Source organism: Ovis canadensis, chromosome 3 (genome assembly GCF_042477335.2).
Source record: "Ovis canadensis isolate MfBH-ARS-UI-01 breed Bighorn chromosome 3, ARS-UI_OviCan_v2, whole genome shotgun sequence".
In the NCBI taxonomy this organism is placed as follows: domain Eukaryota; kingdom Metazoa; phylum Chordata; class Mammalia; order Artiodactyla; family Bovidae; genus Ovis; species Ovis canadensis.
The window spans coordinates 174,063,880-174,090,598 of record NC_091247.1 but is presented as its reverse complement, the minus strand read 5'-3'; the positions used below and the strand labels follow the sequence as shown (position 1 = coordinate 174,090,598).

Below are 26,719 nucleotides of genomic sequence, written 5' to 3'. Positions count from 1 at the left end.
TTCTACAACACTTGGCAAGTTTAGAATTATGAAGACACACCATCATATCTTTTAAATCTATAGAGAAACCTTTCATAAGATATTTAAGAGATCTGAATGTTCCTCTGCTCCTAATGTGTAATTTTCTTGAGTTTCAGAATTGAAATATACTCTAATATGTACACAGGAATTCCCTGGCAGTCTAATGGTTAGGACTCGGCACTTTCACTGCCAGGGTCCAGACTCAATTCTTGGTTGGGGAACCAAGATCCCACAAGCCATGTGGTATGGCCAAAAAAAAAAAAAAAGAAATACACCCAGTATTAGGTACATGACTCAGTTTTTCTCAAGAGAGAGGTTTACCTGTAAAGTTTTATCAGCTCCACAAGAAGCTATTCTTTGACCATCTTCAGAAAAGCAAGCATGGTAAACAGCATCTGTATGGGGGCGGACAACCAAGCGGGAGAGGTTCTTCATGTTTTTTTTGTTTCTAAATATAAGGAAAAATTGAACAGAAACCAAATAAATAAAAGTAATCATTTTCTTTCCATAATAAACTCTTTTTAACACAGTTATGCTCCAAAAAATACAAAACTCTTTCATTACCAACATGTAAATGACAGCAGAAATCACCTGAAGTAAAAAAGCATAACAGAAAGCAGCATTTTAAGATAAGTTACCCTATATCAAGCAACTTATCATGTATTATAAATAATCAGTTAACCAAATACATGTCATTTTTTATTTTCCTCTGATACATTAATAACAACATGTGCAGAGAAAACATTATGAAAGGAAAAACCTCAAAAAAATCTCCATCTTTTTTAAAAGGAAAGTTATACCAAAATTAAGCTCATTCCCTAACTAAAATATGACATTACACCCACTATTATGATGTGCACTTTAAAACTACTCTTCTCTAATTATTACAATATAGACGGGAAAAAAAGTCATTTTCTTTGCATCTTAATCTACTAAATACTACTCCACTACTATATATATTATATTACTTTAGGGCTAAAGGATAAAGGAATATAATGCACATACTTAAGAGGGGAAAGTATTAGAACAGTGTCTGAATTACACACACACGCCCCCAGTCACAGTAAGTATGCTAAATGGTATCATCTTAAGAGTCAAAGGTTAGGAGTCAGACAAACCTAAAAGGCCACCCTAGTTCTACTACTTATTGGATGTGTTACACAAATAACGTAAGCTAGTAAGTTTCCTTTTCCTCATATGCAAATGTAAGTAACAATACCTATTCTAAGCAAGTGTCACACACAAAATAGACCAAAGGAAAAAAGGGAACACAAAGGTAAATCAGACTTAAATCTTGCCTGCTGCTGCTGCTGCTGCAAAGTTGCTTCAGTCGTGTCTGACTGACTCTGTGGGACCCCATAGATGGCAGTCCACTAGGCTCCCCAGTCCCTGGGATTCTCCAGGCAAGAACACTGGAGTGGGTTGCCATTTCCTTCTCCAATGCATGAAAGTGAAAAGTGAAAGTGAAGTCGCTCAGTCGTGTCCGACTCTTAGCTACCCCACGGACTGCAGCCTACCAGGCTCCTCCGTCCATGGGATTTTCCAGGCAAGAGTACTGGAGTGGGGTGCCATTGCCTTCTCCTAAATCTTGCCTAGGAAGTATTAAACTTCACTAGAAGTGATAAAAAAACAAGCTACAAGAACTAGAGTGATGAGAATCCAGAGGATAAACAGGTAAGTTACCAGCAAAGTTTAGAGAGTAAGATTAAGAAACTACTTTCCACTATCTACTCAATTTCTCAAAATTCGGAAACTGACCAGTCACAATGATCCATATATAGCCAAAAAGTATTAAATAACAAATGAATCTATGAATAAATGATTTCTTTGAAAGCTGAAACTCAGTTAAATTAAGTTTATATGAACCTAAACTTTCTACAGAAAGAACAGAAAATCTTTCTAGTACTGAAAAATAAAGCTTCTTTGAACATGACCTGGTCAAACCCAGTTAAGGCTTACCCGGTGGCTCAGTAGTAAAGAACCCACCTGCCAATACCTGAGCTCTATACCTGACCCAGGAAGATCCCACATACTGTGGAGCAACTAAGCCTGTGCAACACAATTACTGAGTCTATGCTCTAGAGCCCTAGGGCCACAACAACTAAAGTCTGTGCACCCTGGAGCCCATGCTCTGCAACAAGAAGCTACCACAAGGAGAAGCCCATACATTGCAACTAGAGAAAAGCCACGCAGCAATGAAGACCCAGCACAGCCAGAAATAATTAATTTATTAATTTAAAAAATACAGCTATAAAGGGAACTCCCTGGCAGTCCAGTGGTTGGGACTCCATGCTTCTACTGTAGGGGGTACAGATTCCACCCTTGGTCAGGGAAATGGGATCTCACAAGCCACAGAGCCAGAAAAAAAGAAAAAACAATGATATAGGTATGAATGACTAAGCATCAGAGGGTTGAAATACAACTGATGAAATGAGAAAAAAAAGAAAATAATAATAACAAAATCAACAATTCTAAAGAGAACAAGAACTAAATCTATGTTCATCTGATTATGAGACCAAGTATTACAATTCTATTTTAGTCACTAAGACACCAATACAACTGTATATATTATACCAATTATATAAACCAGGCAAAATACAAAATGCTATTTATTCTTAATAACAACTACTAATATTCATGGAGCACTTTCTAAGATCTAAGTACTATTCTAAGCAACCAACAATTTTATGTTTTACATATACACACACATTCATTTAATCCTCACAATAATGCTATGAAACAGTACCACTAGGCAAGAGAAGCTGAGTAACTCTCTTCCAATAATACACAACTGAAAAACAGCATGAGCTAGGAGTCAAGCCCAGGCAACCTAGAGCCAGAGCCCGCCAAACTCCTCTGTCCATGGAGTTCCCCAAGCAAGAATACTGGTGTGGGTACTCTCTGCCATAAACTATAGCAGGATCCTCTATGACCCACATCCCAGAATATTGGAAATAAAAGCAAAAATAAACAAATGGGACATAATTAAAATTAAAAGCTTCTGCACAACAAAGGAAACTATAAGCAAGGTGAAAAGACAGCCTTCAGAATGGGAGGAAATAATAGCAAACGAAGCAATGGACAAAGAATTAAAATATGTGTCTCAATATATCTCAAAAATATACAAGCAACTCCTGCAGCTCAATTCCAGAAAAATAAAAGACCCAATCAAAAAGTGGGCCAAAGAACTAAACAGACATTTCTCCAAAGACGACATACAGATGGCTAACAAACACATGAAAAGATGCTCAACATCCACTCATTATCAGAGAAATGCAAATCAAAACCACAATGAGGTACCATTTCACACTAGTCAGAATGGCAGCGATCCAAAAGTCTATAAGCAATAAATGCTGGAGAGGGTGTGGAGAAAAGGGAAACCTCTTACACTGTTGGTGGGAATGCAAACTAGTACAGCCACTATGGAGAACAGTGTGGAGATTCCTTAAAAAACTGGAAATAAAACTGCCTTATAACCCAGCAATCCCACTGCTGGGCATACACACCGAGGAAACCAGAATCGAAAGAGACACGTGTACCCCAATGTTCATCACAGCACTGTTTATAATAGCCAGGACACGGAAGCAACCTAGATGTCCATCAGCAGATGAATGGATAAGAAAGCTGTAGTACATATACACAATGGAATATTACTCAGCCATTAAAAAGAATACATTTGAATTAATTCTCATGAGGTGAATGAAACTGGAGCCTGTTATACAGAGTGAAGTAAGCCAGAAAGAAAAACACCAGTACAGTATACTAACACATATGGAATTTAGAAGGAAGGAAGGAAAACCCTGTATGCGAGACAGCAAGAGAGACACAGATGTATAGAACAGTCTTTCGGACTCTGTGGGAGAGGGCGAGGGTGGGATGATATGGGAGAATGGCACTGAAACATGTAAAATATCATATGTGAAATGAATCGCCAGTCCAGGTTTGATGCATGACATAGGGTGCTCGGAGCTGGTGCACTGGGATGACCCAGAGGGATGGGATGGGGAGGGAGGTAGGAGGGGGGTTCAGGATGGGGAACACATGTACCCTCATGGCAGATTCAAGTCAATGTATGGCAAGACCAATACAATATTGTAAAGTAAAATAAATTAATCAATTTAAAAAAAACACAAAAATCAGATCACTACAATTGTGGAAAATAAGACTGTCATTCTGTATAAAAAGAAAAAAAAAAGAATACTGGTGTGGGTAGCCATTCCCTTCTCCAGGGGATCTTCCTGACCCAGAGATCAACCCTGGGTCTCCTGCTTTGCAGATGGATTCTTTACCAGCTGAGCTACCAGGGAAGCCCAATAAGGGCTATATGCCAGGCAAAGTACTCATCACTTTATATCCAATATCTCATTTGAATTGTCACAAAAATAGAACTTATTTTAAAGGTTTGTTATCACTACTTGATGTATGAAAAAGGAAAGTAACCTGTAACTTGTTCAAAAATCACAAAACTCTTAAGGTTCCAGAACTGAGTCACAAACCCATGTTTGTAGCTTCAAAAACAATGCTCTTTGCTACTACATTGTAATTACAGTAAGCAAAGCATTTATACCAATATTTAGGATGACTTGTCAAAAGTCAACTTATAGGCAAGCATCTGTTTCAACGGACTCTTTGAAAACATATGGTTACTTTTCTAAAACTTTTCAATAAGAAAGAATGCTTATTAAAAGTTCGAGCCCTTTCTAGGAAGTAGTTAAATCTTCCTGGAGTGAATGTATTCGCTACCTGAGAAATAATGACATAGTCAGCACTCTGCTCCCTCTGGTTTCTCTCCTAACCTACTTACACCCACTCCAGGTAAAGCATTCCGTTATCGACCTCCTGCTTGGCCTGCAGCTTAGCTTGCCGATAAACCTCTGAAGTTTCCAGTTCACAGAGGCCCAGTTGCACAATATTAGGAAATGGCTGTCGTCCAAGAAGATGCCCATTTAAAGATAAAAACTCCTGGAAATTCTCACAGTCTGTACCATCCTATGAACAAAATAGAATTGCTTAGAAACATAACCAGAACCAAGATCAGATATTTTTCTGTTTCTGTGATCTTGTCACTTTAAAGGCTTAAATATTCTCTATATGAGCTAAAATTAAATAGCCAACCATTAGGTAACAAATACACAGTGATCCTCTTCAGACTTTTAAACACAGGGTAAAAAAAAATCTCATTATCAAAGTACTGCTCTAACACATTCTTTTTCCTAGAAAAAAAGAAGAAAATCACTGAACAGTTTACTTCCCAGCTTTCAAATCTCAATCCTATCCACACTCCCAGTAGGAGAGTAGGCAAAATAATCAGACTAATCCAGATTAACATGAGGAAATTATTGCTCTTCACCTCTTCTATTTTGCTCATCCCCAATATTAAATCTAGAATTAAATGTATGTCCTTTAAGGACTTATTTTTAATATTAATATATACCTTTTCATCCAATATATGCCTGTATTCCACAAATTCATGAATCAGATGAGCAGGGCCTACAAGTTCTGTTTTTGCTTTAATCCAATCCAGGGAAAACATTAAAGCACACAGTTCCTTTAAAAAAAAAAAAGAAAGTAAGATCAGGAGCACTGTTAAAGAGACCAAAGCATTTTAAATCTACCATCACTACCCTAACACTACTGAGAGAAACTTAGCAGATATCTAGAATTTAAGGACAAAACGGAACATATCATTAATAATTCCAAAGAAACAGAAAATGAACCTCACAGCTTAACTCAAATTTCAGTTGGACTATTAAGACTTAAATATAAAACAAACTTCAAAAACCACCAGAAGATACAGATATTTACTATTTTTGTAACCCTGGGGTGAAGGAAATTTTCATACACATGACACCAAAACAAAATATCAGAAAGAAAAACCATGATGCATTTAACTACATATAAGCTCAAATCTTCAGTATGTTAAAAATCAATATAAATAAAATTTAAGACAAAAAACAGGAAAAGAATTTATTTACAAATGTATGGTAGATGAGAACTTATTATCTTTTCTTATAAAAATTATAACAAGAAAAAGACACTCTAATAGAAAAATAGGTAAAGGCAATGGATGAGAGCCAACTCACAAAATAAAAAATACAAATGGTCATGAATTTCACCAATAATCAAAGGGAAACAACAAAGATTTACAATTTATTATCAGATTTTTAAAGACTATTCAATCCTTGATTGGAGAACTAGATCCTCCCACATGCCACAACTAAGACATTCCCATGCTGCAACTAAGACCCAGTACAGCCAAATAAATAAATAATTTTTTAAGCATATAAAAAATGTTAGCTCGTATCAGTCTATATTAACTGGCATAAAAAGATAACCATAAAATACAATTAAGTAGAAAAAATAAAATATAAGACTATATTCCTATCAAGATCCCATTCTGGTTTTAAACAACAGGTGTGTGTATCTGAGCAGCAAAATGATCTAGAAAACCACACACAAAAGCATTAGCAATGGTTGCGATCTTCATTTAATCTTTTCTTCTGTTTTCCAAAGAAAAAAAGGTTAAAAAAAAATGAAAGGAACTGAATCTTATGACACTATCATACATATCAAATGTTTTTAAAAGGTGCATTGACCCAGTAATTTCATTTCAGGGCATTTCCAAAGGAAATAATACAGGTGTGAAGACAAACAAGAATTTCATTACATCATCATAAAGGGGGAAAAAACTGAAAACAACCTAAATGTTCAACAACTACAGTTTGGCTAAGTAAGTTAGAGCACAGATATTTACTGGAATACCATCATTCCAATGTTGATTATTAAACAAACCATTTTGCTAGGTGGAAAAAAATAGGCTACAATATACCGTATTCATAATCAAGAGACAATATACCTTAGCATAGAAAAATTATTCAAAGTACATGTTTTCTAAAATGTTAACATTTTGAATATGACTTCAAATACCATCTATGTGCTGATGATTCCCAAATTTTATCTTTATAACCTAACTTTCCCCAGAGGTTCGGGTTGGTATACCCAACTATATGCTCAATATTTTCAGTCAGATATCTTAATATGTACACCAGACTTAATATATTCCAAATGAGTTCCTAATCTTCCCATCATCCCTGGAAAAATACTTGTTTGACCCACAGCTATTCCCATCTCAGCTCACGGCAACTCCAATCTTTCCACTGCACAAGCTTGAAGTTATCTTTGACTCCTCTTTCTCTTATGATACACATCAAATTCTCAGCAAATCACAATGATCCCAACACCAAAATCATCACTTCCTTTCTCCATGTAGGCTTTTTCCTTCTTGAGCGCCTACTATCCCTTGACATGGGAGAAATCTATCTGTCCTGTATCAGTATCTCCCCAGCATGTAAGTTCAATGAGAGCAGGGACTTCGTGCCCGTGGTATGTTGTTCATAATGAAGAATAATACCAGTACACAACAGGCACTCCATAAACATTTACTGAATGAATATACTTTCCCAGCCTCCATTTCCTCTCAAAACTTAAAAACAAATCCGTATCAACCACAAAGATAGTTACTGGTATGAGGAGAGTTAATTTTTAGGGGGTTCACTTACTACAGTTACTAAGGTAACTGCAGATAAAAACAGTTAACAAAAACTACATTACTTACATAGGGTATAACCCTATATTTACTAGTAAAAGAAAATTCTCAACGTAAGACAAAAAAAAAGTCAGACAGAAGAAAATAATGTTTCTTAATGAGTCATCTTACTTTGTGCATATGAGCACTGGCCATGTGATAGGCCAGAAAATTGTACCAATACATGCAATCCTCCTGATCTGGTGTAAGAGAATGTAACTGGTAATGTCTCTGGAACTGAGTGACCATCTTCTTGTGGAGATCCTGAAACCCAAATGAAACATGTCAGAAGACAGAAGCAATTTCATAACCCAAGCATCACAGAAACCCCATCTTCCAAAGCTATTTAAGAATGTACAGGACTTTCCTGGTGGCACAGTGGATGGGAATCCACCTGCCAATGCAGGAAACATGGGCTAGATCCCTGATCTTTGAAGATTCTGCATGCCACTGAGCAACTAAGCCCATGTGCCACAATTCCTGAGCCCTCGGCTCTAGAGTCGAAAGCTGTAACTACCAAGCCCACGAGCTGCAACTACTGAAGGCCGCACACCTAGAGCCCATACTCCACAAGAGAAGCCACCGTAAGCAGAGGCCCACGCACGCACTTGCTGCAACTAGAGAAAGCCCGTGCAAACAAAAGAAAATTAATAAAATTATATATTAAAGAAAAGGTACAGAGAATCTCCCCACAAGATACACATTAATTACAAAAGGAAAAAACAATAACTTTACAGTGGAGAAACTTTAACCAGGTAATCAACGTTACTATCACTGATGAACCATTATCAACACCCTGGGTATGATGCACTGAGGACACACAGCACCTCTGTAGTGTTACTGCCAAAAATATGTAACCTTGCTCTAGTCAAGAAAAAACATGAGACAAACCCAAACTAAGGAACACTGTGCAAAATAACTGGTCCCTCTTCCAAAGGGACCGCAGAAGAAAGCAAGCTGAGGCATTTGCCTAAATTTGAGTAAACTAAGGAAAGGACAATATTATGTAATATGGGAAACAGAATTGAATCTGATCTACAAAAAGGACATTAATGGGAAAGCTGGCGAAATCCAAATAAAGTATCAGTTAACGGTTCTTTTCTTGTTCTTGTTAGTCGCTCAGTCATGTCCGATTCTGTGTGACCCCATGAACTGTGGTCCGCCAGGCTCCTCTGTCCGTGGAATTTCCCAGGCTAGAATACTGGAGTAGGTTGCCATTCCCATCTCCAGGGAAAGTAAGTCACAGTACTTAGTCAATGTTAATGTTCTGGCTTTGATAACTGTATTACAGTTATTAAGATGTTAACATTGAGGGAAGCTAAGTAAAGGTATATGCACAGAAACTATACTATTTTCTATACTAAAATTCTGTAAGACTTAAGTATAAAATCATTTCAAAATAAAAACTTAAAAAAAAAAAAAAGGAATGTACAGAGATGCAAGTACCTGAAGCTGGCTGCGATTCTTTTCAGTAAGGAAATCTACTTGCAGATCATGTAAATAGTAAAGAAATGATTTTCCATTCCGGTCACAGAACAAGAGAGACTTATTAACAAATTCCTGTAATATGTCTTCAACTTCTTCCATTTCCAAGTCCCAGAGGATACATAACACCTAGGAATCATTTTAAGCATTTAATGTGCCACAATGTACAGTGAACCAGGATTGCAGATAAGAGATTAACACACAAAAAAAGTCATGTATTTAAATCCCTGAATAGTATCTCCATTTGATAAGAAGTTCAAATATGCATCAAGATAAAAAAGAGAAAGTTCTGAAGAAGTCAAATGTGTCTCCAGGTTCATGAAAATCACTGAGAAACAGGCAACTCACCTGAGTTCAACACCAAATCCTTGAAGAAAACTAAGAATACTGGGATTTCTACATCCTCTACCCTACCTCCTCAGGCACACAGGTTTTATCTTGCTAATATCCTCTGTAACAATATTCTCAGTACTAAGCCAAAGCTTACATGCCACAAATAAGGGGATGACAAAGATTGTTGATCCATCTATTACCTTTGTAGGCACCTTAACATCTTTCTGAATGATGGAAAGATCTGTGTAATAATCTTTGATGTCTTCTCTGAGCATTTCAACACTTATAGACATGGCTTCATCTAGAGCCTCATAGTCATAAGATGAAGATTTTCTTATCCTCTTAAATTGCTTATTCTGAAGTTGCCTGAGGTAGTACTCCCAGCGGTTGGGAAAATCTCGTAAAAGTGCACCAATTAAAGACACTACAAGAGGGGAACCTAAAAAAAAAAAATCACTGTGTTAATACTGTATCATTTCCAAATTACCACTAAGTTAAGAATCAATCTGTCCTCAAAGAAAGAATTTTTGCTGCATTCTATCCAAAGCCTTAAAATACATAACTCTTGGATTCACTTCAAGTATTTATTCTAAGGAAGTCACTAAAAATAAGAACTATTTCATTTAAGGATGTTAATTACAGCATTGCTCAAAATAGTAAAAAAATTTTAAATAATAACAGGGAAATGACTGAATAAATTAAAGTATATCACAATATTATGCCACTGGTAAATTTTTTTCAAAAGATTTTAATGACAGAAAAATGCTCAAGATTTGCCATTAAATGGATAAGACTGAAAATTATGGGAATTCCCTGATGGTCTGATGGTTAGGACTCCATGCTGACTGCCAAGGGCATGGGCTATCTCCCTGCAAAATAATTCAGGGAAATAAGATCCCACAAGTCAGAAGGCATGGCCAGAAAGTAAAAATAAAAGAAATTAAATCCCATCAAAAAAAAAAATTAAAGCTTGACTCTCACTATATTTTTTATTCTTTGAGAGCAAAGGCCATGTCTTCATCTTACCCCATGCATAACATATGTGTCTTCATTAACTATTATTTTAACTAATGAATGAACAACAAAATATCACTATCCATTTAGGGTACCACTGCTGCTACTGCTAAGTCGCTTCAGTCGTGTCCGACTCTGTGCAACCCCATAGACAGCAGCCCATCAGGCTCCCCCATCCCTGGGATTCTCCAGGTAAGAACACTGGAGTGGGTTGTCGTTTCCTTCTCCAGCGCCTGAAAGTGAAAAGTGAAAGTGAAGTTGCTCAGTCGCGTCTGACTCTTCGCAACCCCATGGACTGCAGCCTACCAGGCTCCTCCGTCTATGGGATTTTCCAAGCAAGAGTACTGGAGTGGGGTGCCATTGCCTTCTCCACAGAAGAACCTAAATACTAAATATTCTAGTAAAGTTTCTGAATGTCATGTGTTAAATTGTCATGTTCGAGGGCAGACAGAAGAAGCAAGAAGAAACCCAATCTCGCAGCCTCCAAAACAAAAACTACATTATAGAAAGTTAATCAGAATGAAAAAGCAAAAAGTTATGTGCCAGAAGAGACAAGATAAAACCCCAGGAAAACAATGAAATGAAGTGGAAATAGGTAACCTTCTAGAAAAATAACTCACAATAATGATAGTGAAGATGATCCAGGATCTCAGAAACAGAATGGAGAAATCGCAAGAAATGTTTACCAAAGACGCAGAAGAACTAAAGAACAGACATGAACAATACACTAGAATGAATCAACAGCAGAATAACAGAAGCAGAAGAATGGAAAAATTTCCTGGAGGACAGAATGGTGGAAATCACTGCTGCAGAACAGAATATAGAAAAAAGAGTGGAAAAAAATGAAGAGAACCTGAGAGACCTCTGTGACAACATTAAACACACCAATGTTAGCATTATAAGGATCCCAGGATAAGAGGGAGTGAGAAAGGACCCAAGAAAATATTTGAAGACGTAATAGCTAAAAACTTCTCTAACATTTTGGAAAGGAAATAGTCAACCAAGTCCAGGAACACCAGAGTGTTCCAGGCAGGATGAACCCAAGAAGGAACACACTGATACACACAGTAATCAAAATGATGAAAATTAAAGACAATGATAAGTGTTAAAAGCAACAAGGGAAAAACGCTAAATAACATACAAGGGAACTCCCATCAGGTTATCAGCTGATTTCTCAACAGAAACTACAAGTCAGAAGGGAATGTACAATATATTTAAAGTGATGAAAGGGAAAAAACCTATAACCAAGAATACTCTACCCAGCAAGACTCTTGTTCAGATTTGATGAAGAAATCAAAAGCTTTTCAGACAAGCAAAAGTTAAGAGAATTCAGCACTACCAAACCAGCCTTACAACAAATGCTAGAGGAACTTTTCTAGACAGGAAACACAAGAGAAGGAAAAGACCTACACAAAATAAACCCAAAAGAAAATGGTAATAGGATCATATATACTGATAATTACTTTAAATGTAAGTGGATTAAATGCACCAACCAAAAGACATAGACTGGCTGGGCAGATGAAAATCTGAGCATGTATGCATTGGCACTTACGTCATTCTACATAACCCCCCCAAATTTTATGTAATTATTTTATATTGTTAGGTTAATCATGTTTCCACTATGGCTTGCAGTTGCAATTATCTGTTATTTATCATCTGGCTATTGATTGTGAAAATTGATAAGGAACTTTTACTGTTGCAATTATGTAACTATTATTCACTTTATACCACTGTAACATGATTAGTCAACAGAAAATAACAAAATTCTATTATCACTAAAACTACCATTTAATAGAAAAACCTATAATCACTTTTTAAATTCAGATACATATCAGAATTATGTAGGAATTTTTTGAAAAGTACAAATGCCCAGGTATTGCTTTTTTTGGCCAAAGCTCCAGATGTGTTTCTAATGAGAAGCCATACTTAAAAACAACTGGACTGTGTGATGACCTCTTACTTTTACCTAGTTTTTCACTTTTTCTATTTCATATTCAGTGCCCCACTTCACTTAGTTTATGGTTTCCAATTTCATCTTTTTTGTTATAGTCTTCTCAAGCCTGTATCAAGTATAGTAGAAAAGCTTTTGTATACATAAATAGTATGCATTAATATATATTTTATAAAAATTATGAATTTTTTCCTAGCTCAAAAATTTGTGACATTTTGATTCCACCTGTTTGACTTGGTATGAATAGAATGCTAGATTTCTAGTTCATAGTCACTCAAAACTTTGCAGTAGTTTCATGTATTTTGGCATCTAGTATTACTGCTAAATATCAACTTCTGCTTTATTGACTACGCTAAAGCCTTTGACTGTGGGGATCGCAACAAACTGTGGAAAATTCTTAAAAATAGATGGGAATACCAAACCACCTTACCTGCCTCTGAGAAACCTGTATGCAGGTCAAGAAGCAACCATTAGAACCAGACATGGAATAGCAGATTGGTTCAAAATTGGGAAGGGAGTACATCAAGGCTATATATTGTCACCCTGATTGTTTAACATGTATGCAGAGTACATCATGCAAAATACTGGGCTTGATGAAGCACAAGCTGGAATCATGATGCCAGGAGAAATATCAATAACCTCAGATATGCAGATGACACCACCCTTATGGCAGAAAGTGAAGAGGAACTAAAGAGCTTCTTGATGAAAGTGAAAGAGGACAGTGAAAAAGCTGGCTTGAAACTCAACACTCAAAAAACGAAAATCATGGCATCCACTCCCATCATTCATGACAAACAGATAGGGAAACAATGGGAACAGTGAGAGACTTTCTTTTCTTGGGCTCCAAAATCACTGCAGCCATGAAATTAAAAGATGCTTGCCCTATGGAAGAAAAACTATGACAAACCTAGATAGAATATTAAAAAGAAGAGATGCTATTTTGCCAACAAAGGCCCATAGAGTGAAAGCTATGGCTTTTCCAGTAGTCACGCATGGTCCAACAGAGCTAGACCATAAAGAAGGTTGAGCGCTGAAGAATTGATGTTTTTGAACTGTGGTGTTGGAAAATACTCTTGAGAGTCCTTGGACTGCAAGGAGATCCAACCAGTCCATCCTAAAGGAAATCAAACCTGAATAGTCACTGGAAGGACTGATGCTGAAACTCTAATACTTTGGCCACCTGATGCAAAGAGCTGACATTAGAAAAGACCCTGATGCTGGGAAAGATTGAAGGCAGGAGGAGAAGGGGACAATAGAGGACGAGATGGTTGGATGGCATCACTCAGATCAATGTATCTGAGTTTGAGCAAGCTCTGGGAGTTGGTGATGGAAAGGGAAGCCTGGCAGTGCTGCAGTCCCTGGGGTTGCAAAGAGTTCAGGCACGACTGAGCAACTGAACAACAACAATTACTGCTAAAAGTCTAGAAAATGCATTATATTAGCAATTTAAAAAACAAAATGAGGCTTGAAAACTTTTAATCCAATTCTGAGAAGATAAAGAATTACCATTGTGGAAAAAAAAAAAAAAAAAAAAACAGGAAATTAACGTGACAGTATTATTAACTAAAATACAGATTTTCTTCAAATTTCACAAAATTTTATGCTAATGTCCATCATTTGTTTTCACAGCTTATTCAAGACTCCACACTGTATTTAATTGCATTGAACAGCTTCAGCTGCATGCAACAAATACTGGTAAATTCTCTTTTCATTTTTATCCTATTAAAAATAATTTTAAATTTTCCTTGCTACGGATTCTTAGATACACCCATCATTTAAATGTAGACATTTAATTACCAAATACGTAGGATTTTTTAAATATCTTTGATATTAATTTCTCATTTGGGTATTAATTTCCATTTAAAAACTTTCTTTTCTGCAATCACCTTCTCTCTGCTTTTTTAGTCTTCTAACTTTATTGAGACTTTCAATACTAAGTCAAAGATCTCTCTTGGTAAATGTCACATTGCACTTGAAGATATGTGGGTTATTTCAAATACCTTTTGATATTGATTTCTAACATAATTCTATAGTGTTGAGAACAGACTCTGTATGATTTCAATATCTTTAGACCATGAAATTGTGTACTGTTTTTTATGTCCCTGGGTATATCTCAGTGTCTCTTAGTTTATAGTCTATGGGAACTTGAATAGAATTTGTATCCTATTTTTGTAAAAAAAAAAAAAAGTATATTGTCTTGTTCATTAGCTTATCTTACAAAAGGGTAAATTAATATCTCTATTAACTCCCTCATACACAAAATAAATAATTATACCTTTACATTCTTGTATAATACTGTGAGCTTGTTCTGGCAAATCTGCTTTCTTCATATTAACAAAAAGGGATAAAATTTCAAGTGCTTTTTCTTTTCCTAAACCACTCTCCACAGGCACTACATATTTAGGACCTGCAAAATCACCAAGACATAGTAAGAAATTTGGTATGCCACATATTTAAATGTAATTTAATCATCATAAAAAGAAAATAATACTTACCCATTACTGAATCTGTAACACTCTTATCTCTGGTTGTGAGAAGAATTTGACACTGATTGTCAAAAGCTTTTAATACCCAAGGATCCCAAATATCATCCAAGATCAATAAAGACCTTAATAAGAAAAAAATTGTATTGAGCCACTAATGACATTTATTTTAAACTTCCTTTCAAAAAAAAAGAAAGAGCATGCCAGTGTGTTTTGTTTTTTTTCTAATTTACAAAAAAATTTTAAAAAAGATGTCTATATTGGTTGTTCTTCTTTTTGGTATCCCTTATACAATATACCAATAAGAAAAAGATTTAGAGACTTCCCCTTCCTTCCACCCCAAATCATTTCATATTAAAGTTAAGGGACTTACAAAAAGAGAACTGTGAATACCATGTAAATATTAGAAAGAAGCCTCCTAGCATCTAAAAAGAACTATCCAAATAAGGAGATTTTTCCAATTTTGACTTTAAGCACCCAAACAAAACAAGAATTGGGCTTAGGTTAGCATTAGAAAGCATCACAGAACAATGACAATATTTGACCATTTTTTACCTATAAAATTAGCAATTTCATATGTTCCAACCTAACAGAATGCATCAGCAAATACTATTTTTCACTTGGGCTTTGTTTTCCATCCAAGAAATCAATTTGTTTATGCATAATGACAAAGAACCTCTGTGCTAATTCCTAACTGGTCCCTCCAAAAACTCTTTTATACTCACCAGAACAAATAGAGAAAAAATACAACTAAAACCTGACAGCATAATTATACACTAGCGTTTTTATCTGGCTGGCACACTACTTCTATACACTACAAAAAAAGACTCTAGGAATATACACAGGTTGGAAAATTACAAAAGCATAAACCAAAATGATGCTGAGTAACAAAAGGACTACCTTTATATAACATGGTCTGATATATCTGAGAGTGGTTAGAGTAATTTCCTAAACAAATCATTTTTATTTTTGCAGAGAAAGAAAGAAAGACTAAGGAGAAGTTACTGAGCAAGAAAAGAGAAAGTGATTAGTGGTCTCAATCCTACTTCTCCATGAAAATAGATACTAGTGACTATCAAGGCAAGGGCAAGATAATGGAGTTATGTAGTAAAGAAACCAGAGAGAGGGGAGTCTGCTCTCTGTAGTGAGTACGATCATAATCACTAGGAGGTTTTTTTCCAAAAATTATTCCCCTTCCCCAATATCCTGATATGAAACCTCTTACCAATTTGGGAATCACTGCTGTACTCCAGCCGGTTACACATGAAAGCATATAGCATCACTAGCTGCATCAGGGCAATAAAAATATTCAGAGCCATTACCTAATTCTCACCTAATTCAACGTTACACTCACAAGGAATGCTTTATTCACCTTTGTACTTGTAGCACTTGACCCAGAACCTGGCACAACACTCACTGTTGGTTAAATGAACAAATGAAAGAAGGGCTGCTAGATCACAGAAACCAAATTGTTGACTAAATCCTTTAACTCTTAAGAAAGGCAACAACTAAGCTTCTGTCTCCCTCTGGTTAATGAAAATTATGGAATAGCTGGTAATACTTCCTGGCACATAATTATAATGGCATTTATTTAAGAAAGTATCAAAATAAAAGAAACTATTAAAGTGTAGGGAAGTAGAAGAGTTACATGTATACCCAAAAACTGAAATAACACAACAGAAGGATCCCATTAAATAAAAATCTTTCCTGACTCTGTCTTTCACAAGTTGCCTACATTTATTCTGCCCTTTGTTCTATGTTAATCTATTAGAAATAATGGTTTCAAGGTAAAATGTTTGCATTTTTCTAATAAAGACCACCTACTTAGGAAATATTTCTTAAGAGCCTACAATGGTACACAAGAGAGAACATGGCAGGTATCATGCAAACGCCAGCGGCAACCACTTCTTTTTTTTAAATACAAGAGAAAGAGCAGAAAAGCAATGATTCTTTTTCAGTCTTCTACCCAAGCGCAAGAAAAGGTTACGATGTTCTCCAGATGTCAGTAGTTAAGTCTCACTGGGACTTCACACATCAACTGAATACAACCATCTGTACCTTGGATGTTTGCGCAGCATCAGAACTCGGAGACGGTCTTTAGCCTCTTCAATATTAAGTGGAAGCCTCTGGGAGAAGCTTTCATCCTGATCCAATCGTGCGCAAAGGTTCTGTAGCTTCATCAGAAGCCCAGATTTGTCCTGTTTCCCAACTGACACCCAATGCACACCCCCTGGGAAACAATCTGGTGAGGAAAAGGAAAATAAATTTAAGGTCTTTAAACAGGAGTCCCCCTTTGAAAGATTTTACTGATAAGCAGCAGTAAAGATTTGTTCCAATCTTCGATTTCATCACATGTTCAAACTTCTCTTGATTCAGAGTTTATATTTTGTTTGTAGGACTATTATTGAGCTTCAGAGTCCAAATCTAAGAAAAGTTGAAGATGTGAATAATCTTAAGTATGGTGTTAATCTGCTACATATCAACAAAATTTCAAATCTTTGTCCTGTGTCCTCAATGATTACTGTGTAACAGTTTCTCAACAGAAGCACTCTGGACATTTTGGGCCAGATAATTCTTTGTTGTGAGGGAACTGTCTTGAGCACTACAGGATGTTTATCAGCCTCCCTGGCCTCTATCCACTAGATGCCAGCAGCACTTTCTCCCCCCAGTTATGTCAATCAAAAATGTCTCCGAAGTTTGTCACATATCCCCTGAGGGGGGAAAAAATCACCTCTGACTGAGAACCACTGATGTGGTTCCTGGGAACACATGACTAGTTCATTATGGTTCTCATATAGAGACTTCAAGTAAGAAGTTAGGCTCAAGTCTGGCTCTACTGCTTACTAGCTATGATACCATTAGCAAATCACTAACTTCAATTTCATATACAATACTAGAATAAGACTGTTTACCCCTGCCTATTTCAGTTACTATAAGAAATTAATATATATGTGATTTGGCTATGTTAAAAGGTTATGACAGGATTATTAGTGATATGGATGAGACCACCTTTCATATAATTAAGCTTTGAACTAGTAAGCATTATAATAAGAACAGACATTATTATTACTGGTACTGTCAACTAACATCGTCATCATTTTTGTTAATCAAGCCACGTGTGCCAAGTCGCTACGTCTGACTCTGTGCAACCCTATGGGCCAAAGGCCGCCAGGCTCCACTGTCCATTGGATTTCCCAGGCAAGAACACTGGAGTGGGTTGCCATTTCCTTCTCCAGAGGATCGTCCCAACTCAGGGACCGAACCCATGTCTCCTGCACTGGCAGGTGGATTCTTTACCACTGAGCCACCAAGGAAGCCCAATACAATGATTACACATTTACTAAACAAACTAAGTAAAATTGCCAAAGTATGATCATGAATTTAAACTGAAGTTCAGTCAGGTGATTTTCTTCTGCAAAGAAGACGGAAATAAAGTCTGGATGAAGCAACAGGGAGCACAGAGAAGGCATCAGCTTTCATTCAAGATAAGGAGAGAACTAGAGTATGTACTGAGGAGCAACTGAATAATAGGCAATAAAAATCTAGGCCCAAGGCTGAGAGGGGGCTGATGGGACAAACACTAAGGATATTATGCTATTAATGGATAAGACTCAGAAAACTGTAGTGAACTTGAAAAATAGAATAGATGGAGGTAGGCAGGGTGGAATAGAATTTTATAGTCAAGATTTCAAAAGTGGTATCATTTCTGGTAATGCCAAAGGCCAGGATCCAACCTGTGATCAGTAAATTATATGGCTGAAGGGGGGAGTGAAGAAAATGGTCACTGTAGATACACAAGTCAAGGAACTGAGAGGTCAAGGTTTTGGATGACTCATCCACATAGATATCAAATCACTAAGATCGCCAGCAGAAGGAGGACTTATAAAATTTATAACTAAGAACTCCAATTATCAGTCAATCAGAGTGCTATAACATAACCGGGAAAGATTAGAAAAATGAACTTCAAAGGACAAAAAATTTAGCTGGAGAAAGGAGTATTAAAGGCCCAGATGAGGCAACAAAGAGCAAAAAAAGCATCCACCCATTTCTTGGTGCTGAAATACACGAAATAGAAAGGGAAAAGGGTTACCACACCACTGAAAAAGGCTACAGAGAAGGAGGTATCCTCAGGAAAACTGGCCCCATTTCACATATGACAAGGAGGTCTAAGAAGGGTTGATGATATAGAGGAGTTTCCTGACCACAGAGGACAAAGTCTAGAAGGCACAGCAGAGGCTTGGGAATGAGAGGAAAGGACCTAGATCAGAATTTGGCAATGAAATGGGTAGTAACTACATGAGAATCTAAAAGACGACAAATAACCAGAAGAAAGAACTCTACGTAATTGAGGTAAGGCAGGGCTGTTAGGCATGGTTTGATTACCAGTGCCTATGTCTTAGATGAAGGTAAACAACAAATCCCACACTTTGTTTTTTATTTTGGCAGCGCTGGGTCTTCGTTGCTGCATGCAGGCCACTGGGGGCTACTCTCTGGTTGCGGTGTGCAGCCTTCTCATTGGGTGGCTTCCCTTGTTGCAGAGCATGGGCTCTAGATCATGAGGGCTCAGTAGTTGCAGCACACAGGGTTAGTTGCTTCGAGACATGTGTGATCTTAGTTCCCCAACCAGGGATTGAACCCCACTGGAAGGTGGATTCTTAACAACTGAACTGCCAGGGAAATCCCAATAAGTCTTACTCTTTCCTCCTGAAAGCTTACTGAAGTTCTCTAGGCTTGTTAAAGTCAACAGTTATGAAACAGTAAATCCCTGGGGCTTTGCTTAGTGCTACAGCTGTGTTCTGTGTTGGTGACAGTGTTCAGTCACTCAGTTGTGTCCAGCTCTTCTGTGTATGTACATGTGTGTAAATGCACAGGAAAAAAAAGTTTGGAAAAACTCACTCTAAACTGTTAACCATGACTACCTCTGGTGAAGAATTTAGGAGAAAGGAAAGAAGGACAAGTGAAAAGAAATTTTACTTCATTTTAAATGAAAATACTACTACTGTACTATTTAAAACAGTTTTAAACTACATGCTGCTCCTAAGGGGTTTTTCTTTAATTTGTGCTTTCTACTCAAGGTTTTTCAAACTCATCCTAGGGTTCAAGACAAGGTAAAGAAAGGAGCCAGACACAACTGGCTAGTGAACTCTGCAGATTTAAATTTAAATACCTGCTGCTACTAAGTCGATTCAGTCGTGTTTGACTCTGTGCGACCCCACAGATGGCAGCCCACCAGGTTCTGCCGTCCCTGGGATTCTCCAGGCAAGAATACTGGAGTGGGTTCCCAATGCCTTCTCCAAAATACCTACTATCTACATCAAAGGTCTCTCTCCTAACCGTAGAAGTAAATTAGGGCATTACTAACATGCAAGAAAAATAGTAAATTATTGCTTGGAGAGAAAGACAAACAGGACTCTTCCCTGCTGGTCCAGTGGTTAAGACTCTCTGCTTTCGTTGCAGGAAAGTGAAAGCGAAGTCGCTCAGTCATGTCTGACTCTTTGCAACCCCATGGACTGTAGCCTACCAGGCTCCTCCATCCAAGGGATTTTCCAGGCAAGAGTATTGGAGTGGGGTGCCATTTCCTTCTCCAAGGCACAGGTTTGATGCCTGGTCAGAGAACTAGGATCCTGAATGCTTCATGGTGTGGTCAGGGCAAAAAATAAAAGACCAAAAGACCAACTGATCTGCAAACTTATCAATGGGAGCATAAATTTCACATTTCAGAAAGAATCCAAACATCTTGACTGTGGGCACAAGAGGGAGCAATTTAGCCTTGAATGAGGCTTGTACCTATAATTCACTCAAGAGAAATTTAAGCAAAAAAAAAAATTGCCTTTATTCAGAGAAAATTAACCCATCCTAATCTCACAAGAGGTTTATTGAGGTAGCAATTAATAATCTAATAGCATCAGGGAAGGCCTGGGAAGGAAGGAAACAGACAGCCAGCCTCTAAAGAAAACTTTCATGTCCTTAGAAACTCAGCACCGAAATACAATCATGTAAATGGTGGAAAAATTCATCAACTCTTTTAATTTTTAATTCGTCAAATTAAATGGCTGAACTTTCAAAAGGAAACTGGGTTTCTTAAAAATATATAGACAAAAAGAGTTAAGAACTTAACAGTGTTCGTCAATTTATACCGAACACCACCCTAAGGTAATAGTTTCTATAGAAACCAGTTTTAATGAAATTTGTAACCCATACAGTTACCTGCACTTTCAAAAGAAAAAATAAGGTTTTATAACAATGGCAAATCTAATATTCCTATATTTTAGAACAGACATAAACTCCAGAGATAAAAATTTATCTTTGTTGTTGTTGTCTTTCAGTCATGTCCAACTTTACCTTTAGGGAAGTATCTACTCTTGAACTAGTGGATATGCAAAAGCAGACTTCAGATTAAAGAGCTAAATATGAATGGTAAGACTATAATAGGACTCTTGCTGTCAGTCGCTAAGTTGTGTCCGACTCTTTGTGACCCCATGGACCCCATGTCAGGCTTCCCTGTCCTTCACTATCACCTGGAGTTTGTTCAGACTCATGTCCATTGAGTTGGTGATGCTATCTAACCATCCCAACTTCTGTTACCCCCTTCTCCTCCTGCCCTCAATCTTTCCCAGAGTCAGGGTCTTTTCCAATAAGTCAGCTCTTCAAGTCTGTCGACCAAAGTATTGGAGCTTCAGCATCAGATCTTCCAATGAATATTCAGGGCTGATTTCCTTTAGGATTGACTGGTTTGATCTCCTTGCTGTCCAAGGAACTCTAAAGAGTCTTCTCCAGCACCACAATTAGAAAGCATCAATTCTTTGGTGCTCAGCCTTCTTTATGATCCAACTCTCACATCCATACCTGAGTACTGGATAATAATAATAATACTGGATAATAGGACTACTTAAAATTCAGGAAGCACAAATTAGAAGGCAAAAAAAGTTGACTAATCTGACTACACCAGAATTAAAGATTTCTATCAAGGACATCTAGGACAAAGTTAATACAGATGATATAAGGAGAAAGTATTTACAGAGTCTAAAACCAGTAAGTCCTACCATCTACAGTATTCAAGAAACTCCTTAAAAGCAACAAGATGGAAAAAACATCAGAATTAAAGATTTCTATCAAGGACATCTAGGACAAAGTTAATACAGATGATATAAGGAGAAAGTATTTACCAAGTCTAAAACCAGTAAGTCCTACTATCTATAGTATTCAAGAAACTCCTTAAAAGCAACAAGATGGGAAAAAATGTGGTATCAAGATGTGGTATCATTGATATCACAAATGGTATCAATAAACTTCATAACAAGGAAACTCAAAAAGCTAAAACACTCATAAAGAAATGGTCAAGCTCAAGTTATCACAGAAATATAAACTAAGATATCATTTCACATCTGCTAGCTTGTCAATAATCTCAAAGATGGAAGATAACCTAATATTACTAGGAAATGAGGACATAGTAATCACATGTTACTGATAGGAATGCAGATAGGAGGGCAATCAAATCTGGTATTTATATACCCTGTATATTTACAAAGAATATAGACTACGTAGGCTTCTCAGGTGGTGCTAGTGGTAAAGAACCTGCCTGCCAATGCAGGAGACATAAGACATGTGGGTTCAATCCCTGGGTCAGGAAGATCCCCTGGAGGAGGACACGGCAACCCACTCCAGTTTTCTCACCTGGAGAATCCCATGGACAGAGAAGCCTGATGATTACAGTCCAGAGGGTCTAATAGAGTCAGAAATGACTAAAGTGACTTAGCACACACATGCACACATATATTAAATACATCAGAATGATCACCTATGGGGAGGTATGATTCTATGATTAAATATATATATATTTGATCTTTGTCACTATTCCTAGCACATAGCTCTAAATCCCTTGTAAATTCCCATGTGAGAGCCTTAGGTGCATCTTTTAACAGTTTTATTCCCAGTTCTTGAAACTGTTCCAGAGTATAAAAGTGAAATGGTGTCTTATGTTCATATGATAAGCCCCTTTCAACTATACCTGAGTTTATGTTAATAAAGTAATTTCTGGGAAGTCTCTGAATACCTAGGGATTTAGGGGAACCTTGCCAGGGGAATCAAACACTTGATTAGTAATAGAACTTTCAGTCCCACCTTCAGACCTCTGGGGAGAAGGAAGTGGTTAGAGATTGCATTCAATCACAAATGATTTAATCAACTACACCTATGTAACTGGAAACTCCATAAAAAACCAAAAGTGTAGGATTCAGAGGATGTGGGTTGGTGAACACGGGGAGAACACAGAGAGTGATGCATCCACATGGGGCACAGGGACTCCACAGCCTTTCCCATACATCATGCCCGACACTTCTCTTCCGTAAGGCTGTTCCAGAGTTTTATGCTTGTATGCATGTGTGTGTTAAATCCCACCAGTCACATCTGACTCTTTGCAACCTTATGGACTGCAGTCCACCAGGCTCCTCTGTACATGGGATTCTCCAGGCAAGAACACTGGAGGGAATTGCTGTGCCCTCCTCCAGGGGACCTTCCCAACCCAGAGATCAAACCTGCATCTCTTATATCTCCTGCATTGGCAGGAGGCTTCTTTACCACTAGCGCCACCTGGGAAGCCCCTTATGCTTGTCTAATAAACCAGTAATCTAGTAGGTATAGTTCAGAAGCACAGGTAACAACCTGGACTGGCAACTGTCATCTGAAAGGGTTGGAGTGGGGGCAGGCTGGTGTGATCTGATATTATCTCCGGTAGGTAGCATCAGAAATGAATTAAACCATAGGACTCTCAGCAGGTATTGAAGAATTGCTGGATATGTGGAAAACTGATATATCTAGTGTCAGAAATGAAGTAGTGTTGTAGTTGCATAGAGGAGACACAAAGGAGGAGTGCGTTTTCCTTTACAGGAGGGAAAGGGAAATGAGAATGGGACTTTTTCTTTTAAGGAAATGTACACACTAAGAAACTCGGATAGACTTAATATGAAAATAAGCTGTAAATTAAAGAATATGATTTACTCATCCCTCTGTACTTGAGATCTCACTAACGCTTATTAGGAATACAAATTAAGCTCATTATACACTAGAAAATTGCCAGTAGCCCTGATCTTTTCTCAAAACAAAGTGGTTAAAATCTATTCCAAGACTACCTTTTATATAATATGATTCTTAGGTGATTAATTCCATAGGTTGTTGGTCAATTTTAACCCCTAAAATTAAAAATTCACCCCAATAATATTGAGTGATTTAAATAGCACTAAAGAGCACTTTTAATCCTAAAAATTGGTATATTTTAAAGGAAATTTATGATTATATTGAAACAAAAACCATTACTTCACACTAAACAAATTTAAACCAATTTTATCCTGAAATATCCTTGGTGATCAACTTTGCAGGAGAGGTTAAAAAAAAGTGAATAAATAAATCCTTGGCCCTGAGATTTGCATAGCTCTAAGTCACCTAAAACTTCTCTATGAAAACAAAACAACCAGGGTTTAGGAATCAGGCATATTTCTGACAAGAGTATGATCCAGGGTTTAGGAATCAGGCATATTTCTGACAAGAGTACGATCAACACCATTAACAAAGGCTGTGACATATAAATTAAAACCAGGTGTGTACAAAAGCTGTGCCCCAGCCTCCAACTTTCTAAAACTCTCAGGTGCTTACCATTTACGCCACTCATTGTGTCATCTCATCATAAACGTTCTTTGCTTTTTTTTTTCTGCTGCCCTGGGTCTTCTCTCAGGCTTTGTCTAGCTGCAGTGGGCAGGGGCTACTCTCTAGGCGTGGTGTGTAGGCCTCTACCGTGGTGGCTTCTCTCTTTGCAGAGCACAGGTCCCACGGCACACAGGCTTAGATACTCCTCGGCATGTGGAATCTTCCCGGACCAGGCATCAAACTTGCATCACCTGCACTGGCAGATGGTTTCTTAACTACTGGGCCACCAGGGAAGTCCTCCTCACAAACTATTTTAACTGGTGATTACATATTGTAAACAACAACAATGAATATATTAACCACTAGAAGTCGGGAACTATCTTTTTAAATTCCCCATAACTCACTAATGGCTGGAGGCAACCAAAGACTGAGGACGCTATATGAAATTCCTGCTAGGGAATACCCTGAGAACCTCCGGGACTCATCCGGGTCAGCAGTGCACCTGCCACATGTCCTAAGCCCTCTGCAGCACAGTCTGACCTTCCTCAGTCTGGTAACTACCCAACTCCCTTCCCACCTTCTCCACTCTCCCATCCTTGCTGAGTTCACCTGCCAAACTTGTTTCTATTCTTCAAGCTCCAGCTAAAATGCCATCTCATCCTGGCCTGCTCATCTCCTCCCCGATGGAAAGTGTCCTTCCTTTAACTTTGTAGGTACGTTATACTCGTTTCTAATGTTCAGTTTATCACATCTATCATAGTTAACCTCTCTTCCTCTCCTACCAGACTGTAAGTAAATTTCTTAGATGCATAGGCTATGCTTTCTTTCTGGATTTTGCCCAAAACAGTGCCAAAATCCGTAACAGAGTCTCAAACACTTACTGACTACATGAATATCTGAAGCAAGGAAAATCAGTTGCCAGATATCTAACGAATCTACAAAGCCTGCCTGGAAAAATTCATTGGTTGCTACAGTCAACTTCCAATTTTTTTTTTCTTGGAGTTACACATAAGATAAGTTACTAAAGATTTTTATTTTTAAAGGTAAATAAATGATAGAATTAACTGCAGAAAGGAAATTCATATTAATGATTCAGGATGCCAAATATAAGAAAGAATCACCCCGGGAAGTCATTAACGGAACTGCGTTTCCAACAATCTTCCCTACAGCACTCTGCAAGAACACTGGACTGCCAGGAAGCTATGTTAGTACAGTACTGTTGAAAGGCAGCGATATAAGCTGGACAACCTTTCAAGACAATTTTTCAACCATAAAATTCCCTCAATTATTAAGATGGGGGGCAGTCAACGGGAAGGACTTTCCTGGTGGTCCAATGGTTTAGAATCCACCTTGCTAGGCAGAGGACTCAGGTTCAATCTCTGGTCGAGGAACTAAGATCCCACATGCCAAGGAGAAACTAAGCCCATGAACCACAACTACTAAATCTGAGAAACACAACTACTGAGTCTGAGCACCACAACTAGAGTCCATGCACCACAATGAAACATACTACATGATGCAACTAAGACCCTACACAGCCAAATAAATTTTAAAAATTTGAATGAAGATACAAGGGAACTAGTTTCATTCCAGGATTGCTTCTGCTGCTGCTGCTAAGTCACTTCAGTCGTCTCCGACTGTGTGCGACCCCACAGACGGCAGCCCACCAGGCTCCCCCGTCCCTGGGATTCTCCAGGCAAGAACACTGGAGTGGGTTGCCATTTCCTTCTCCAGTACATGAAAGTGAAAAGTGAAAGTGAAGTTGCTCAGTTGTCCGACTCTGTGTGACCCCATGGACTGTAACCCACCAGGCTCCTTCATCCATTAGATTTTCCAGGCAAGAGTAGTGGAGTGGGGTGCCATTGCCTTCTCCGAATTCCAGGGTTAATGAGTGCCAAATGATAACACATGAACTTACTGGCCTGGGTAGTCAAGCCTCATTGTGACAGGTGAGGTAGAAAATTAAATTCAAATTTAATCCCCTGTGGTAGGTAGAAAACTGCCCCTCCCTTCCACATGATGTCCACAACCTATTCCACAGAATTTGTATATATGGCCCCTTATACAGCAAAGAGAGACTTTGCAAGTGCACTTAAATTAAGGATTTTGAGATGACATTATCCTGGATTATCCATTTGGCCCAATATAATCACAAGGGCCCTTGTAAGAGGGAGGCAAGAAGGTCAGAGCAGATGTGATGACAGAAGC

General features: G+C 37.7%; 1 protein-coding gene across 4 annotated transcripts in view; it reads right to left on the bottom strand.

Moving 5' to 3' along the window:
- Positions 1-26,719, bottom strand: part of APAF1 (apoptotic peptidase activating factor 1) — an 81,856-nt gene that overhangs the window by 49,485 nt on the left and 5,652 nt on the right. For 3 of the 4 annotated variants that reach the window (XR_011256028.1, XM_069585116.1, XM_069585117.1), the window contains 9 exons: positions 16,931-17,114; positions 14,885-14,997; positions 14,665-14,796; positions 9,625-9,863; positions 9,053-9,220; positions 7,739-7,870; positions 5,456-5,569; positions 4,826-5,010; positions 343-469 (listed from right to left, as the gene is read on the bottom strand). Coding sequence is in view for 3 of the 4 variants with exons in the window: in XM_069585116.1 (XP_069441217.1) it covers positions 343-469; positions 4,826-5,010; positions 5,456-5,569; positions 7,739-7,870; positions 9,053-9,220; positions 9,625-9,863; positions 14,665-14,796; positions 14,885-14,997; positions 16,931-17,114 (1,394 nt within the window). In the remaining variant the exon portion in view is untranslated. The remainder of the gene's footprint in view (positions 1-342; positions 470-4,825; positions 5,011-5,455; positions 5,570-7,738; positions 7,871-9,052; positions 9,221-9,624; positions 9,864-14,664; positions 14,797-14,884; positions 14,998-16,930; positions 17,115-26,719) is intronic. The other variant, XM_069585118.1, reaches the window with a different exon arrangement.